We start from the raw sequence: 18,505 nt of genomic DNA on the forward strand, positions 1-18,505 counted from the left end.
TTTAGATATGCTCTTATTTATTATTTGGATATATTATGAAAGAGGTACTTAATTAAAAAAAAAAACTTTTCACTTGAGCCCTAGGACGCCTCTTCTCCTCTCCTCACATCACCTCTACGTTCCTCCCATATAATTCTAAGAATTTCCTTGTGTTTTTAATATCACTACGCAAATTCTCGATACGATTATTCTACTCTACGATCGTAAGGTCTTCGAAGCAATCCTTCTCAAAGACTCAAATATAGAATTCTTGGATGTTCTTTATCAAAGTTAGGATCTTTATTTGTGTTTTGAAAGAGACTAAGGTATGTAAGACTATCCCTTCACGTGGAAACATTGTTGTTATTTTTCGTGTTACGTAAGTTTCTTCAAATCCTATGAATTTCTCTTCATTATCATACTGGGGTTATGGTGTTGAATTTATATTGAAATATATTTGAAAAATATTTTTCAAAGAAAAGTAAGTTCCTTTAAAATGATAAAATGAAGAAAATGATTTCACTTGTTGAGGTGGGAAAAATAAGTTCCTATAGTGACATTCCATATTGATGGTGTCTTTCCCACCCCACAACACAACACATTTTTCAAAGAAAATCAACGAGTAGCTTGCATTAAAAATTAGAAATTAAAAATTGACTACTGCTCGAGGTGATGCCCTTTGAAATGTGTTGGCCTGCATCAGTATCTCAACTAATGTTTGAGGAGATTCAGGCCCTATGTAGTATGGCGAGATCATCATCTTTTCCAACACCGGAGATGTGGCCAATAGAAGCTTGATAAATTCCATCTCAGCCTTTGTGCCCCTAATATCTATCAATCTGACTTTGGTAAGCCGATTCAACTTTATGCCTGAATCATACTTAGCTTCCAAAACTTTAAAAGCAGTAAGATCATCTCCTCGTTCGTTATTAATTGCCTGAGGAAAGATTGCAAAATGAGGACATAAACTAAAACATCCAACGAGAGAAAAAGGAAATGGAGAAATTTAATTACCTGATTAATAATGACGATTTCTTCCAAATATGGGGAGCTTTTAATCAAGCAAAGAAGAAAGCGGATTTCATCTAGTCCACTTAGACAAATGTCGAATAAGTAAATCTTTTTTAGATTGAGAAGAGGCATGGGAAGTTTCATTGGAATTTCATCTATTCCTGCAATCAGGGTCTTCCAAGGGAAACAATAAAGTCAGGGCATAAAGACATTTAATGTCAACGAACATGAACAATATTAGTTTCAGACGCGAAAACTCACCTTGATTATGAAATGATCCAATCGGAGATTCTTAATAGCAGGCAAGGAACCAAAAAACTCGACAAGATTACATGTTCCTCTCTCCACAAAATCACGATTTACATCATCCGCCACAATTAATTCCACAGGACCATGATTTACGCCATCCTCCAGGGGACCATGATTCACATTATCCGCCATAATTGACACATCAGCAAGAAGTGGGGTAGTTTTGAAACATATAGAAATTATTTTGCTTCCAAAGTTCAAGAATTTTAGGTTAGGAGCATTAACTTGAATATAGTACAAAGGGTTTGAGATATCTAGCTCCATGTCCTCAAGCAATGGGCAACGAGATATTAATTTCTCAAGATGTTTTTCAGAAATAGAAACATTAAACAATTGTAAGCGAAGAAGTTTACCAAATGCTTGAAAGGTAGTTGGAAGATTGATTACACAATACTGAAGTGTCAAATGCCTCATTTTTGAACTTGTGAAAATAGAAGAGGGCAATTTGTACTTCTCCCCCTTAGGAAGTTCAAGAACGAGATACTCGATCTCATTCCTTGACAGGAAAAAGATCAAGTTGTCAACCTCAGGGAAGTATTTTGATTTCGGAATGGAGATTCTACACTCTTTAATTGGTCCTTGCCTAAGTGAAAATAGATGAAGGAGAATCCTACCAAGCTTAACTCTAACTTCACGGGTTGATAGATCTTTCCAGAGTGATTCATCAAGAGTAAGTTTTGGAACTTTGGCCCAGGCATACCTCCATTTTCTCGACAAAATACTGGTCCTAACAGCATCTCGTAGAGGCAAACGCGTAAGAATATCATCAATTGCATTGATAGGCAGATTGCTGATTCGATCGGAAATTCTTCTTGACACTTCTTCCGTCATTTTAGGTATGGATATATGAATCTGAATACACACAAGAAATAAACCATGTTGTAAAAACATGAGCAATAATACCATTTAAGAAAACTAACACTTATAATGATATACAAATTTAGAATAACTAAAAATTTCTAAATACAATTCTATATGTCAAATCCTTTCTCAAATGTGATGCCTTAGTCCTCAAAAGGCAAAATCAATCTTCAAAATACCAAACAAGAACCAAGGCCTCATTTGTTTTCATTAAGATTGACACGTCTGAATCTGAATTCAGATACTAAATGTGAACACTGAATGATTAAGACTGTTTGTTATTAAACATCTGAATATATAACTTTTATTAATCTGTAAATACAATAAATGTTATAATTCAAATAAAATAGTAGTTAAATATTACATTAACAAAATATTAGAAAAAACGTCTATTTAAATTAAACGTTAAGATATTTAAATTATAAATTCATATTTTAAATTTGATAAAAATAAAATGGAACTACATGGACTATGTATAAATATTATATAATAAAAGTAATTGTTAGAGAACAATGTAGTCATTATTTTATTACAAAAGCACATATTTATGAAGTTGTTTTGCACTATAGTCAAATAAAATTTTTATAATAAATTTTATCAATTCTTGATAAAAAAGCCGTAATAACAAAATTAAAAATTTAAGAAAAATAATTTGGATAATTAATAAAATTGGAGTATAAGAGAGAATTGAATTTTTTTTAAGAAAAAAATATGGAGCACAATTTTTTTTTTCAAAAAAAGTGCCTTTAAAAAGGTCTGAATGAGAATAGACTGTCACAGATCTGATTCATTCAGACCTTTTCGGATTCATTAAAAGATTTTTAAGTAAAATACCAAACACACTTAATGGTCTAATATCTGAACCATTCAGATTCAGACCTCTATTAAATGCAAACAACTAATGCCTCAATATTTTATCACTAATACACACAAATTATCACTTTTAAACAAGTTTACATACTGATTAAATAGAGAAAGAAGGTAAAGTAAAACATACCAATTTTGATGGTATAAATGATGGATTTCTAAAGACAAGAAACAACAAGCAAATTTGTCAACATTTATAGACGGGAAACATGACTTTCTGCTCATTTGCTTTAGGAAGTGTTAAATATAACATTGAATTAATTATTTCAAATGATTCATTTTAGGAATAATGTTAAATATACATGTGAGTTATCTTAGATGGATCATTTTATGAGAAAATGTTAGATATACATTTGAATTATTTGAAATGATTCATTCTAGCGACAAACAAGGTTACAGTCCGCTCACCACTTGGAGATGAAGACTTGCCTCCACTGAAGAGCAGAGAATCTTTGTCTTTCTTGTCTTATGAAGACCCTTTATATAGGCATGAGCTAGGGTTTCGAGATATTTTGGGCTCCAAATAACTTTATAGGACCTTGGGCTTGACTAACATGAATTGAGCTCGTTTTATCAGCTTACAGACTGGCCCAAATGTATGTTGGACTTTATTTAAGTCATTTAATTTAATTTAACTATTAATCCAACTTTATTACCAATAATTTAACTTGGTTAGCATATCATGAATTTAAGATTCAATATTTAATATGTATTTATTAATAAAACTTCACCATATACAAATGCCCCTACTTCGAGGCTTGTTGGGGTGCTCGACTTCTTAAACCTCTAAAAACAAATCTTGAAGTATTTGTGAAACAAATATATTTTTTATGTAGTTTATCTTTCGTGTAACATTTGAAACTTCATAAGAAGTGACTATGTCGATATGTTAAAGTTATCCAGATTAAAACATACCAGAGTTTTTCTAACAATTATCTCTAATTTGCAAGAGATTGATTAGTTGACTTTCGGTCATTTGCCAACTCATTTTTGGTTTGAAGTGTTTCTAGCTTATGGATAAATATATCATGATATTTCTGTCATTTAATAATTTTATTCGGATTATTTACTACAAATTGACTGTCAATTCTAAGAGCACGAATTGCACCTACAAGCTTGATCCGGTGATATGAAGCTCGTAATTTCGACGCACGTATTAGACAATGCTTTCCTTGATCGATGTTGAACGCTCTTACAATAGGTCCTCTTCAAATTTTGCTTGATCACTTGAACAAAATGTAGTAGCCTTGTTAGGAGATCTTTTCATATATATATAGGAATTCTTTTTCAAAATTTGCCATATTTGATTCCAAAGAAAGTTATAAACATGTATGTATAGGATATTAATTTTGATCAAAATTTGTCAAAGTTGCCCATGATGGTTCCAAGGGAAACTTTCACACGTTATTCACTCTCTAAAGTTGCCCATGACACCACAATTTGTATTACAATTTTGAGTAGAAGCTAATACTGAGTAAATCCAAAACAACTTAATAGTCAAAATAGAATTTGTTTGTACAAACAATAAAACAGAAACGATTTGAAAGCCTCTACTAAGATGAGTTGTTGGGACAAATCCCCGCTAACTCTAATTGTCTGTTCCTAAAACACTGAAATAAAGAAATAACAATAGTCATGTCCTTGAAAGACTAGGACTCGCCAAGCTCTATTGTTGAGATGATAACGTCTAAACCTATATTATAAAATAATATAACACAAAGAGTATGCAGTCAATACTTTGAATGTACTTAGTATGTGAGATATACACAATAATCTAATAACATAAGGTGAACATGATAATCTGAGATGTTGAACTTAATATATAGAACTAAAAATAAATGAGTTGATGCAATGACTAAATAATAAGCATGTAACTAATCAACATTGTACTAAGTAAACTGAAAAACAAGGTCATGCAATATCTGAGACTGAACTATGAGAGATATACTACTAACCGACATACTTTGTCTATGCTAAACAGAGTCCAACATGCACCCCAGTCATGGGATGGCGCTCTAGACCTTGCACGAACATTGTCTAACGTAGATTCACTAAGTTGATGTCCATAAAGGACTAAGGTGTCAGCTCTGGTCTGATGGCTGACCATTAAAACCTATAGTGTCATGTATTTCTAGGACTGAGGGATTGCTACTAAAGGTCTTAGTCCTAACTGACGGGTGAGCCTTCATCCCTATGTTTGAGAGGATAATAGAACCCTAGTTAAGTTTAGGTGTGTCGCTGGAATTTCAGTCATAGTTTAGAGGAATACTTATGCCTTATCCCTTTTTACGAGAAACTGCTAACTCAATTACTCAAGTGCAACATCTAGTGAGTAGAGGCTTATATTGAGATCGATTCATTATACTAGTTTGATGGCTCCATTTGGTTATGATATTTAGTGATGAAAGGAAATAAATAAAGTTTTCTTGATCAACATAGATTTTCCCACTTTGATCTATGAATTCTTTTATTTGGTGTAAAGTCCTTTTTCATTCTCCGAGTTATTGAAATAAGATCACTCCACAAACATTTTTTTCCACAAGAAATCACATCATTATTTAATAAGTCAATCAATATTATTAAAAACAATAAAAAAAAAAACCTAGAAAACTGACTTAATTGGCTTAATTTGATTCTTGTATCAAAACAAAAACCAATTTAATTTGGTTTGATCATATTTTTGATAAAAACCAATTTAAACTGAACCATGAACACCTAATTCTTGGTGTGTTCAGTATGAAGAAAAATATTTTTCAATTTTGTATGTCTTATTATGCATGATTTGTTCTTTCTTTTCTTAACATAAACTAGATCATATCTGCTTAGTATAAATTACCTAATACTCATGTAAACTATATATTTTACAAAAAAGAAGCAAAAGAAGGCAAATTGGGAATGTTTTACCATATCTTTGTCATAATATATGTTACATAGTCAATGTGTAGCTTGTATTAAAATTCTCCACCTCTAAAAATGACTTTTGTTCATTTTCTAATCAATTTTTTCTTTTACAAGTTACCAGTTTCAAAAAAAGACTCTTGCTTGAGATGACGCCCTCTGAAATTTGTTGACCTCTTTCAGTATCTCAACTAATGTTTGAGGAGATTCAGGCTCTATATAGTAAGGAGATATCATCATTTTTTCCAACATCGGAGACGTGGCCAACAGAAGCTTGATAAATTCCATCTCTACCTTTGTTCCATTTACATCTATCAATCTGACTTTGGTAAGTCGATTCAACTTTATGCCTGAATCATATTGAGCTTCCAAAAGTTTAAGAGCAGGAAGATCATCTCCTCCTTCTTTATTAATTGCCTGAGGAAAGATTACAAAATGAGAAAACGAACATAAACTAGAACATTTAAGTGAAAAGGAAAAGGAGATAAGAAGTTGTTAATTACCTGATTAATAATGACAATTATTTCTTCCAAATATGGAGAGCTTTTTATCAAGCACAGAAGACATCGGATTTCATCTAGATCACTAAGACAAATATCGAATAGGTAAATCTGTCTAAGATTGACAAGAGGCATGGGAAGCTTCACCGGGATTCTATCTATTATTCCTGTAATCAGTGTCTTCCAAGGCAAACAATATGAAGTCAGGGCACAAAGACATTTAATTTGAACGAACATGAAAGTTATTAATTCCAAGAGCGAAAACTCACCTTGATAATAGAATGACCCAAACAAAGATTCTTCAAAGCAGGCAAGGAACCAAAAAACTCGACAAGATTACATGTTCCTCTATTTACCGAATCATGATTTACATCATTCGCCACAATTATTGACACATCTGTAAGAAGAGGGGTATTCTTGAAGCATATAGAATTTAATTTGCTACCAAAGTTCAAGGATCTTAGTTTAGGAGCATTAATTTCAATATAGTTCAAAGGGTCTGCGATATCCAGCTCCATGTCTTCAAGCATTGGGCAACGAGAGATTAAATTCTCAAGAGATTTGTCAGAAATAGCAACATTAAGCAATTGCAAGCGAATAAGCTTACTAAATGCTTGAAAGGTAGGTGGAGGATTGACAACACAATAGTGAAGTGTTAAATGTCTCATCTTCGAACATGTGAAAACTGAGGAAGGCAATTTGTACTTTTCTCCCTTTGGAAGTTCAAGCACGAGTTGCTCAAGCTCATTCCTTGACACGAAAAATATCAATTTGTCAATCTCGTGGAAGTGTATTGGTTCCGGAATATTGGAAATTCTACACTCATTAATTGGTCCTTGGCGAAGTGAAAACAGATGATACAGAATCCTACTACTAAGCCTAGCTCTAACTTTACGGGTTGATGTATATTCCCATAGTGTGTGATCAAGCGTTAGTTTTGGAACTTTTGCCCATTTATACCGCCATTTCCTTGACAAAATACTCGTCCTTATAGCATCTTGTAGAGGCAAACACATTAGAATGATATCAGTTACATCGTCAGGGAGGTTGCTAATTATATCACAAGTTCTTCTGCATGGCGCTTCCATCATTTTTGGTACCGATGGAAGAATCTGGAGACAACACCAGAAATAAGACAGTAGAAGAGCAATAACAAAGTTTCCATAAATGTTGTGACTTATATAGGATTTTAGGGTGTAACATGCCTCGAAATACAAAAAACAATTTTCGACAAATCTACTTGTGTTTAAAAATTATTTTATACATATAAAATATAGGTTCCAAGACAAACCTGCTGACGAGAGTTGTAATTCAAAATATTTCGATAGATCGTATACATATATATGTGTATACGATTTTTACTATCAACTCCTTGATCAACGAAATTCACGAACAAATTGGATTAGGAATATTATGCTGAATTTTTTCTCTAAAAATCTCTACTCACAATAAACGAAACATGAAAACAATTTTCTTGTCAATAATATTTTTCTCAGTTTAGAACGTTTTGATGCTCATTATATAAGCATCACGTATAAACCTTTTCCTATTTAATTAAGGTTTTATATTTTAATCCTATTTAATTAAGGTTTTATTTTTTCACCCTATTTGATTAAGGTGATGATTTATTTGGGTAAAAAATTAAACTTGATGGAATTTTCCATAAAAAATCTGGAATCCAAATTAATTGTAAGTGAAAAATTACTCTTTCGAAAAAAATTCTAATTAAGGAAAACCGAAATTCTTTAAGGACTTTATAAGTGCTGCACGTTAAGAGTTAAATCCTATTCCAAATTGGATTAAATTAAACTTATAAGTTAGGACTTTCTATAAATTATTATATTAATAATATATACAGCAAACACACATAATATAATGACGGGCGGGTCCCTCTTTTAGTAGACTCAGCTATGAATATTCATTCAGAAATGAATGCTGGGCTCTTTCTTTCACTGCTAACCCCATTTTCAACATGCTGAAACTTTCTGTTTCGTCAAGCCCCGAGCTTGTGGTCCTCCTTTGAGTGTATATAACTTCTCTATATACATGAACTATACATTGGCTATACATTATTGATTCATTTGTAAAGCTGAATGTAGTTTATATGTGAAGTATACATTGACTATGCAATTCCCGTCAACTCAAAGTCTCCTTTAAACAATCCTACGTTTTAGATATGAAAGTCTCTCGATGTTTTGAGTCTTTTGATATATAATTTGCTCGAAATTATTCACGTTTATGGTACGTCAACTTTTTTAATCTTTAAAAAAAATAAGCAACAAAGATAAAAAAGAGAAAAAAACAAATAGAACCGACTTTGTTTTTTTATAATTATAGATACATAATATATTATATTTCATGAACAATTTTAAATATTTCATATATATTTCCATCAAAATTTAGTTATAATTAATTTATGTAAACAAAAACGCCCAAGACGAGAGCATTTATTTATTGGTTTCGTGTATATGAGTAACTATCATATATTTTCATCTGTATCTTATATCCCAACAAAACTAAAATCAGACATTGACGCAGATTTTTTCAACTGCTTATGTCTGGTTACAGTAAATTTTGGAGAATTTTCAAAAGCACTTTTTGAATCACACAGTAAACTTGGACGGGACGGAAACCAGGAGTAAGCCCACTTGAAAGTCTTTGGTTGTATAGCTTATGCTTTGGTTAATTTATGCTCTAAACTTGACGAAAAAACAGAGGAAGTATTTTATTGTTATAGTTCTCAATCCGAAGCATACAGATTATATAATCGTACTATAGTTGCAAAGTGATTATCAACAGGAATTTCGTATTCAATGAAAAAGCAGCCTGGGAGTGGAACGACAAGAAGATTCAGTCATCCACATTCCGGTTCAATCAGAAGCAGAACATACAGACATACTTGAACCGACATGTTATGAAGAAGCTGCAAAGTAACCAGTGTAACAAACTCAATAGCAAGACCAACTCAATTCAAATTCAAACAACCGACAAATCTATTTCATTAACTTGTAATTGGAGTTACAAATGAATTTAAGAACTAACTGGGAATTGAAGAACACAAGTAAAAGAAAGGGGATGAGAAGTAAAACTCATAGAAAGGGGATGAGAGGACTAGACATTCTTTTTCAACAATTTGCCTAAACCACTTCTTCTCATCCGTCATCCTTTTAGCTAGTTGTTAAATGGGCCTGGATCCCAAACCAGCCTTTGCAAAGGCCTTCCAGTTTTATTGCTTCTTCTCGGCCCAATAACTATTTGTGTGACATTCGTAAAGGTATTGGCATTGGGCTGAGGCTGGTTCATAACAACCAGAGTGGCAGAAAGCGACGATTGAAGAGATTCAGGCCATCGAGAAAAATCAAACACGAGAGTTGGTTGATTTTCCTAAAGGGAAGAAGGGCTAAAATAGATTTTCAGAACAAAGTACTATGCTGATGGAAGTGTCAAAAGGCATAAAGCTCGACTTGTTGTAAAAAAAATAAAAAATACTCCCAAACAACAAGATATCGACTTTAAAGAAAAAAAAAAGAGAGTATACCGATTGAATTGTACAGTCTAATGCAAGCTCCATGGGCATGGTATAGAATTTGTAGTTAATTCATTGAAAAAGTGCTTATCAAGCAATAAATTGGGAAGCGTGGTCCAAATATATTTCCAATTTATTGACAAAATACTAGTTCTTGCTGCGTCATGAACGGGTAAGAGGCTTAGAGTATCAGCAAATAAATGTTCAAAACAATGCGTTTTCTTGATCCTCGCCCAAGCCATTCCTTCCCCGGTTAAATGTATAAGAAAAAAATCAGCAAATAAAGGCAACAGTGCTAATCTTATCAGACATGTCGATAAAAAAACTTAAATTTTGAAACATCTACTATTGAAATAAAATATTGATTAACAGAACCCCAGATGTTTTCATAATTCGCCAAAGCATCCCCTTCTTTAACAAAATTCATTGAGAACAGATAAAAGTATCATTCGGCCTTTAATCCAACTGTTGGATGATAGAATAGCTTTGCCTTAGGAGATACTCTGGGGAAACACATCAGCTCTGTGGCAACATTCAATTCTTCTTTGGAACTAGAAGCATTTTTTGGCTTAATGCTCATCCTTGACAGAGATGGAGCATGAGCAAACAATAACTTTATGAAAGATAGTACAACTTTGGATCGCCTAAAAATATGGATGGAAACATCTTCAAGCTTGTTGAGTGTTTGGTCCAAACATGATGGTGCGTCTAGATATTTCATAACTGCTTCATCAGGGTCACCGAAAGCATTGTCCTAAAAGAATACAACGTCATTTTAGTTCTCATACTTAAGTATGCCAAGGGCAAAAACGAACAAGATCATACATATATATTTGCTATTTCGTACCCAAATCTCAAGTTTACTCAAATTGGGGAAACTTTTAATCAAATCGAGAGTGTAACAAGTCTGACCCAATTTGTTGAAGTTTACACCTAACTGTAGATGCCACAAGCAGTTGAGTGTATAATGAAGCCCCTTTGGGACTGTACCTGCATTCAAAAGCTTTAACGAAAAATTATACAAACAGAAGGATAACGTAGATATCTAAGTAAAACAACATGTTAGCTTCTTACCTCAAGTACATAAAAACCCAAAGTAAGTGTCTCAAGTGTAGGCGAACTAAAAAGAAGCTTTTCCAAAGTTAATCTTTCATCAACACGTATTGGATTATCAATCACAAGGTATAAGTATGTCAATTTTTTGATGTTCCTAAAGTAATTGCTATTTAGGTCAAGATTATAGTGACTCTCACGAACAAACAAGTACTTCAATCCTGATGAGAACTCAATGTTAAGATATTGAGTGCCCTCACAGTGTGTCAAGATTAATTCGACAAGAAGTGGCGTTTTGATAGCATAAAACTCTATTGCAGGCGCGAAGGTTACTTCTTTCAACTGAAGGATGGTAAGAGTTTGAAACCCAAGAAAAGAATTTGGTAATTTGAAGATGCAATTGAAGAGTTTCAATTGTGTCAGGGTTCGACAATTGAATATATAAGAAGGCACTTTATAAGTACTATTAATATTCTTTGACATGAAAAGGGTTAATTCCTTGACACCATATCTGGTGACATAAAGCATCCATCTATCGATATCTGCATATGAACACAATTGTACTCCTGAAACATCAAGATCAAACTTCACAATATCTCCAATATGTTGTAAGAGAATCATATCTATTGTTTCTTTCAATACAGATTGAGATTTTACAGCTAATTTACTGCAAAAGGTCTTATCAAGCATTAAATTGGGAAGCGCGGCCCAAATATATCTCCAATTTTTTGACAAAATACTAGTTCTTGCTGCGTCGTGAACGGGTAAGAGCCTTAGAATATCATCTACAAGGTTTCTTGGTAGAGCACTGAATCTATCTTCAATATCAGCATCAACTCTTTTAGAATCTATTAGAAAAAGTTGAATGCTTTTATTAGACTTTAAAAATTTTATAATCCAAAAAGAAAAACTTAAAAACAAAAAAAAAGGGAAAAGAGAGAATTGTATACCTGGAATCATGCTGTAAGGATAATTAGATCTTAATTAGAATCTGTTAAACAGAATTCGTATTAACAGTTAATGAAGAGATTAGCGTGCGGTGAGAAGAGTGTTTTGGTGAAATCTTTAGGTTGTAGGGTTTTTGTCTTTTGTTGATTAATTAATCACAAAACAAAAGTTATAAAACTCGTTTTATTGTTTATATTTAGTATGCTTCTTATTTTTCGTCAAAAATCAATCAAGTTACAATCTAGTGACATAATTAGTCTATTATTTCCGAAATAATTAGGCTCTTATGTCGAATAACTATTTTACATTGTTAAAATTAAGAGGCTTAATAAATTAATCAAGTAAACTTACATAAATATACTATATTAAGAAAACATTTACCATTTATAGTAATAATAACATTTTTTGATATGTCTTTCTTCCTTTGCCCCTTTACTCAGCTTAATGTTCAAAGATGGAGCACGAGCAAACAATAGCTTTATGAACATCAACTCTGATTTTGAACCCCTAAAAGAATGCATAACAACATCTTCAAGTTTGTTGAGTGATCGGTCCAAGCAGGCAGGCTGGTTTGTCCAGATATTTCATAACCGTTTCATCCTTGTCATTATAGACCTAATTAATGGTATAAGGTAATAACATGTTTTAGTTTCTCGTGTTTAAACATATGAAGTAAAAATAGAACGTACCACTTATTGGACTATCTACCCAAAGGTATAAACCTTTCAATCTTTTGCAGTTCATAAAGCACTTTAGGTTGAGATTATCGTGACTCTCACGAAGAGATAAGTACTCCAACCTAGTTGAGACAACAATGTCGAGATATTGAGTACCCTTACAGTATAACAAGATCAATTTGAAAACAAGGGGCGTATTGATAACGCAAAACTCTGTAGCTGGTTCAAAGGTTATTCTTTCCAGATGGAGGGTTGTAAGACTCTGAAATCCAAGAAAAGAATTTGGTAATTTGACAATGCAATTGAAGAGTTTCAATTTTGTCAGGGTTGAACAATTAAATACATAAGAAGGCACTTTGTAAGTGTAACATCCGGCAATTTGAAATAGCTATGAAGAAGCTTAGAATTGGAAATAGTCATTTTTTTGGAAAGAATTAAAAATCTGGAAATTTAGCCCAGTATGGAAAAAAAGGAGTTTTTGGTCAACTTTGAACAGTCATAACTCCTAGCTCAGGATGAGTTAGGTGTATTTCCAGTTATTTTTGCAAATTTTGTGGAATGATCTTTCCAACACCGCCGAGTTTGGGCGATTCCGAGTTCGTGCGAGTGAGTTATGCCCTTTGGAAGTTGGGCTGTTGGCAGGGCAGTTTTGTTCGAATTTGTAAGGGTATTTTGGTCTTTTCCCTAACCATTTCTTTTGGTTATATTAAGGTTTTAGACTGATTTTAAATCAGTTTTCCCTTTTAAAAAGTGAGGGTTAGGGCTTTGAGAGAGAAGAGGAGAAGAAGAGGAGAAGGAGAAGAAGAAGTAAGGTTCGTAGAGATCGTCGTGGATTTCGTCGGGGGTGATCCCTATTAAGGTATGTGAGATCATAGTGTTGGGTTGGTTCATTCCCCCACTAGACCAAAATCGTTTTAATTTCGAGAAAAAAAGATTGGTTGTGTTTGTTGAAGTTTGTGGTTGTGTTTGTTGAAGTTGTGGTTGTGTTGTTGAAGTTTCTTGTCGGTTTGGTGTATGTTTCCGGTTGTGATTTCGAGTTGAATCTATTGTATATTAAGGGGTTTTATGATTCTAAGTGCTTGGGGCTGGAAACTTTGAAGTTAAGAAGGTTTAGAGTTGGAAAAAGGAAGGAGAAAAGTCGAGTTTTCGGGGAAAAAGGCTGGGGCGTCACGCCAACCAGCACTCCCCAAAAGGGATTCTGAGCTTCCACCCTTGGGGTGGCCGCCATGCAGAGCCCCCCACCAGGCCTTCTGAGCTTTGAAGGCTGGCGCCCCGCACCTCTTAGAGCGCCAAGGACGCCAATCCTTCCCATTCATTCCCCACTTTTTCATGCATGTTCCTTGGTAATGTACCTATGTTTTATAATTGTTTTCAACACTCTAAGGTACATCTAGACATCCCGAACTCATCCATAAACATGAGATTATTACCCTTGAATCCATAATCCAATTCGAGGGAAGATAGGATCCAAGTCAAGTGAAGTTAGAGTCAAGCTTAGAAGTTAAGAAGTAAGTCAAAGCAAGTCTTTAAAGTTTTTCAAGAGTCTTTATTGAACGTTTTAACTTCATTTTAAGGCTCAAGTTTCAAGTTAAGTAAAGAGTATGGAGTTTCAAGTTAAGCCAAGAGTATAGAGTCAAGTTCATTTCTCAAAAGTTATTAGGGAATTAAGTATTCCCAAAGAAGTTTATAAACGTTTTCACATTTAAGATGAGAGGAAACTGAGATTTCCAAAAGAGTTTTGAGCAGTTTGAGTACTATCTCTTTTAAGAAAAGATGAGTTTTGCGAAAGAGTTTCTAAAACATGATTAGTATGACAATCGAATATGTCATAAATGTTTAAACAGTATGGTCTCTAGATATACCATCAATGTTTATGCAGTATGACTTCCCGAGTCATCAATGATCATATTAAAATATGGTTTTGAATTGTTCTTTTTAGAAAGAGTTTTCAAGAGCAATTACCTCTTTTAAGAGGGTAGTTTGAGCAATTATTTCAAACTAAAGAAAGATGTGTTTAAAACACTTATGAGCTAAAGTATTTTTGGGAGTAGTCTTGAGCACCGAATTGGGGACACGAATTCATATTAACTCAACTCTCCATAAGAACCATGTAGCCAAACATGAGATTTGACGGGTCATACTTTTTAGATGATCACGTAAAGTTAAGCTAGTGGATCCACTAAGTTAAAGCGTTCTATATAACGACAAAGTTTAGGACAGTTCTGGCAGCGTGGGCAAGACACTGTATCACCACATAGGCATGTAGTAGTGGCTATCGGTTAGAGAAACTCCCACAGTAGAAATTGCATGGTTCCTTGAGGGGTTCTGCTTAGTATGGATGGGGGTATGTGACTTCATTCATGCATTACACAAGTAGACTTTGAGAGGAAGCATGGTATTTTCATGATATTATAAATATGATTTTGACGTCATGTTTTAAATAGTTTTACAAGCTTTATATATATTGCATGTGTCTTATTGCTTTATATTGAATTCAATTATTCATAAGTTGAACAGAGCCAAGGTAAGTTCTCTTTTGTATCCCTTTCAAGCTTAAGTTGTTGTTTAGCTGTCCAACTCGCATACTCGTACATTCCATGTATTGATGCCAGTTGGCCTGCATCTTATTATGATGCAGAGGCAGGTACCCAGGATCAGCATCCAGTACGCCGTTGATCCAATTAAGCACTCCAGAGTCAGTGGTGAGCTTCCTTGCATTCCGGAGGACTCTGTTATTTCGTTTTTCCTAGTTTTGTTTTATTAGGATGTTGCGGGGTCTGTCCTAACATCCATCTCAGTATTATAGAGGCTTCATAGACACTCAATCAGTTAGTGTTGAGTCTCTTATCTATGTATATGTAAATATTCTATTTTGAGACTCGAGTTGCCTTTTTGGCCAGATTTTATCAGTTGGGTTGTTTTATGACCTTTCGTTGCATGGAGTTTTCTGTTGAGTTAGGTTTCCGCTGAGTTAAGAAGCCAGGCCAAGGGTTCGCTTGGGGGCCAGCAATGGTCTTCGAGTGCCGATCCCGCCCAGGGTGTAGGCTCGGGGCGTGACAGTAAGTACCATCTTTCGTCATTTTAAGCTTTAGCTTCTTGACACCATTTCTAGTGGCATAAAGTATCCATCTATCAATATCTGGACACGGAGTCAACTCTACTCCTGATAGATCAAGATCAAACTTCACAATGTCTCCGATATGCTGTAAGAGAATCTTGTCTATTGTTTGTTCGAATACATATTGAGATGTTGATGCTAATTTATTGCAGAAGAGATTATCCAACTTCAGATTTGGAAGCATGGCCCAAATATATCTCCACTTTTTTGACAAAATATTAGTTCTTGCTGCATCTTGAACAGGCAGGAACTCGAGAATACAATCTATAACATTACTCGGTAGACTACTGATTCTATCTCCTCTGTCGTCTTCAAAAACAGTTCTTTTACTCTCTGTTAGAAGAAATTGAATAATCTTAGGCTTAAATTTTTTACAATCCAAAAAGAAGGGGAAAAAAGCGACAAAAAGAGCATTGTATACATCGACTCATGCTGATTCTCGTAACATCAAATAGATCAGCTGCAGTCTCAAATTAGAAAGCTAAAAGTGTCTTCTACAGTCAAGTGGATATAAGGTGTAATTAGTTATAGAAGAATAAATATTCAAATACACATATTTTTTGTACATATGTGATTAGTATGTGAAAAAACATTCATTATGAATCAACAGATCACATATTGCTAAATGCTACTGTTTCATACACAGGTTAATAAGAATATATCACTTTGGTTGTTTGGTTTGTGATTGGAAATAAAATATGTCATTTCAAATACAAGTGTGAACAACATTAATACTCGGGGCGAATATTCAGTAAGTGAAAGTTATCACAGCTTGGTGGGGACCTTGGAGAGAGTTAAGCAATCTGATTTGGTATGGAGCTTGATTCTACTAGCTAGACACAGATTCATACTATGGCTGGTAACAAAAGATAGACGGTTAACAAAAGAGAGAATGAACAAGCTACATATTCCAGTGGACGATACAACATGGTGTATGTGGTATGATAACAAAGTGGAATCGTAGCGGCATCTAATTTTTGAATGTAGATGGACAACAACAGTGCAAGAAGTGCTGGAAAGATGGTCAAGATGTAGAATGCAGAAGGAACAGGTAAAAGAGCGGCATTGGAGACAATTTAGAAAGGAGCTGACAACAACAATTTTGGGGGCAAGGATCTATTCCATCTGGAGGGGCTAAATGTAAATACGGAGATAATTGTTGCACATATAAAGAAGGAGATCATTGAAAGGGTAGAACAAGTAAAAGGCTCTAAGAAAGTTCGGAAATGTAGTAGTTTACTTCAGAAACATAGTACCAAAAAAAAAACGTTAATACTCCCTTTGTTTAATCGATGTGGTTTGATTGGATTCTCGAGATTCAAACTTCTAAATCGTGAATTTGAACATAAAAACTTAATTTTTTTTGNTCCTTTAGTAGTTGATTCTTTCCTTATTTGTAGTTTGCTCTCTTGTATAAATACACATACATATTAATAAAATAATATACTTCTTCTCTCCAGCAGTAAAGTTTATATGGTATCAAGAGCCTAAAACCTTAACAACGTTTTTTTTTTCTTTTTTTTTCCTTGAGAATTTGTGTCTTTTCCGCTGCCACTAACAATGGTTTCAACCAATGCCTCCACTGAGAACACCCCAGCTACATCTTCTCCTGTATCTATACCAAATTCTCCCACAATTCTCACCATGAATAGCAATGAGCAGTTGATCAATATCAATGTTGTTGCTCAGGCACCTCTAAAGCTCGACAATACAAACTACCAATCCTGGAGATACCAGTGGGAAACCATCCTCACTGCATATGATTTTATCCATTTTATTGAACAACCACCAAGTTCAACAGCCACTCCTTTTCATCAGCGACAAGACCATCTCATTCGGAGTGCCATTGTTGCCTCTTTATCTTCTGATATTGTTCCATTTGTCATTGATGCCAAATCTTCCTATGCTCTCTGGAAAAATCTGACGGCAACCTATTCGAAGCCATCACGTGCTCGTATCATGAGTCTTAGAGAGTCTCTAAGCAACTTGAAAAAGGGTAATCTCTCTATTACTTCATATCTGCAGAAAAACAAACAAATCTGCAGCACTTTAGCTTGTGCTGGCATTCAGATTTCAATGGATGAGCTTGTAACATCTGACAATTTGAAGTGGCTTTGAAGAAGCTTGAAATTGGAAAGTAGTCATTTTTGGAAAAATTTAGAATCTGGAAATTTGGTTAAGTATGGGAAGAAGTGAGTTTTTGGCCAACTTTGAGTAGTCGTAACTCCTATATCAGGATGAGTTAGGAGTAGTTCCAGTTATGGTTGCGAAGATCGTGGAATGATCTTTCCAACGCCACCAAGTTTGCTTGATTCCGAGTTCGTATGAGGGAGTTATGCCCGTTAGAAGTTGGGCAGTTGGAAGGGAAATCCGTCCGGAAATTTAAGGGCATTTTGGTCCTTTCACAAATTATTTATTTTGAGCTCATATTGTTGTATTAGGATGATCTTTGGATCATTTTTGTCCCATTTTGAAGAGAAAGAGTTAGGGTTCTTGAGAGTGAAGAAGAGAAGAAGGAGAAGAAGAAGAAGAGAAGAAAGAGGAGAAAGGAGATCAACAAGTTTCCGTCGTGGATTATCGTCAGGGGTGATCCCTAGTAGGTATGTGAATTTTCGTGTGGGTTATCCTTTCCCTCACACACACCAAGTTTATTCTATGGTTTGAGAAAGGATTGGAAATTGTTGTTGAATTATTGAAGTTGTTAGTTGTTGTTGATGTTGTTGTTAGAGTGGTTGAAGTTATTGTTCGTTGTGAGACA

At 34.2% G+C, this 18,505-nt stretch overlaps 1 protein-coding gene across 1 annotated transcript; it reads right to left on the reverse strand.

The window, feature by feature from the left end:
- Nucleotides 1-625: 625 nt before the first annotated feature.
- LOC125856284 (F-box/FBD/LRR-repeat protein At1g13570-like) lies at nt 626-2,130 on the reverse strand. The gene is made up of 3 exons (XM_049535800.1): nt 1,252-2,130; nt 994-1,164; nt 626-916 (listed from the first exon to the last, which is right to left on the reverse strand). Exons 1-3 carry the CDS (start codon nt 2,128-2,130, stop codon nt 626-628), a joined length of 1,341 nt encoding a protein of 446 aa, XP_049391757.1.
- Nucleotides 2,131-18,505: the final 16,375 nt, after the last annotated feature.

The sequence above is a fragment of the Solanum stenotomum genome, chromosome 2 (assembly GCF_019186545.1).
Source record: "Solanum stenotomum isolate F172 chromosome 2, ASM1918654v1, whole genome shotgun sequence".
NCBI lineage: Eukaryota > Viridiplantae > Streptophyta > Magnoliopsida > Solanales > Solanaceae > Solanum > Solanum stenotomum.

Coding starts and splice junctions, on each gene's coding strand:
- LOC125856284 (XM_049535800.1), bottom strand. CDS start 2,130: ATGACGGAAGAAGTGTCAAGAAGAATTTCCGATCGAATCAGCAATCTG. Junction 1,165..1,251: donor TGGATCATTTCATAATCAAG/GTGAGTTTTCGC, acceptor TTCCCTTGGAAG/ACCCTGATTGCAGGAATAGA. Junction 917..993: donor AAATCGTCATTATTAATCAG/GTAATTAAATTT, acceptor ATCTTTCCTCAG/GCAATTAATAACGAACGAGG.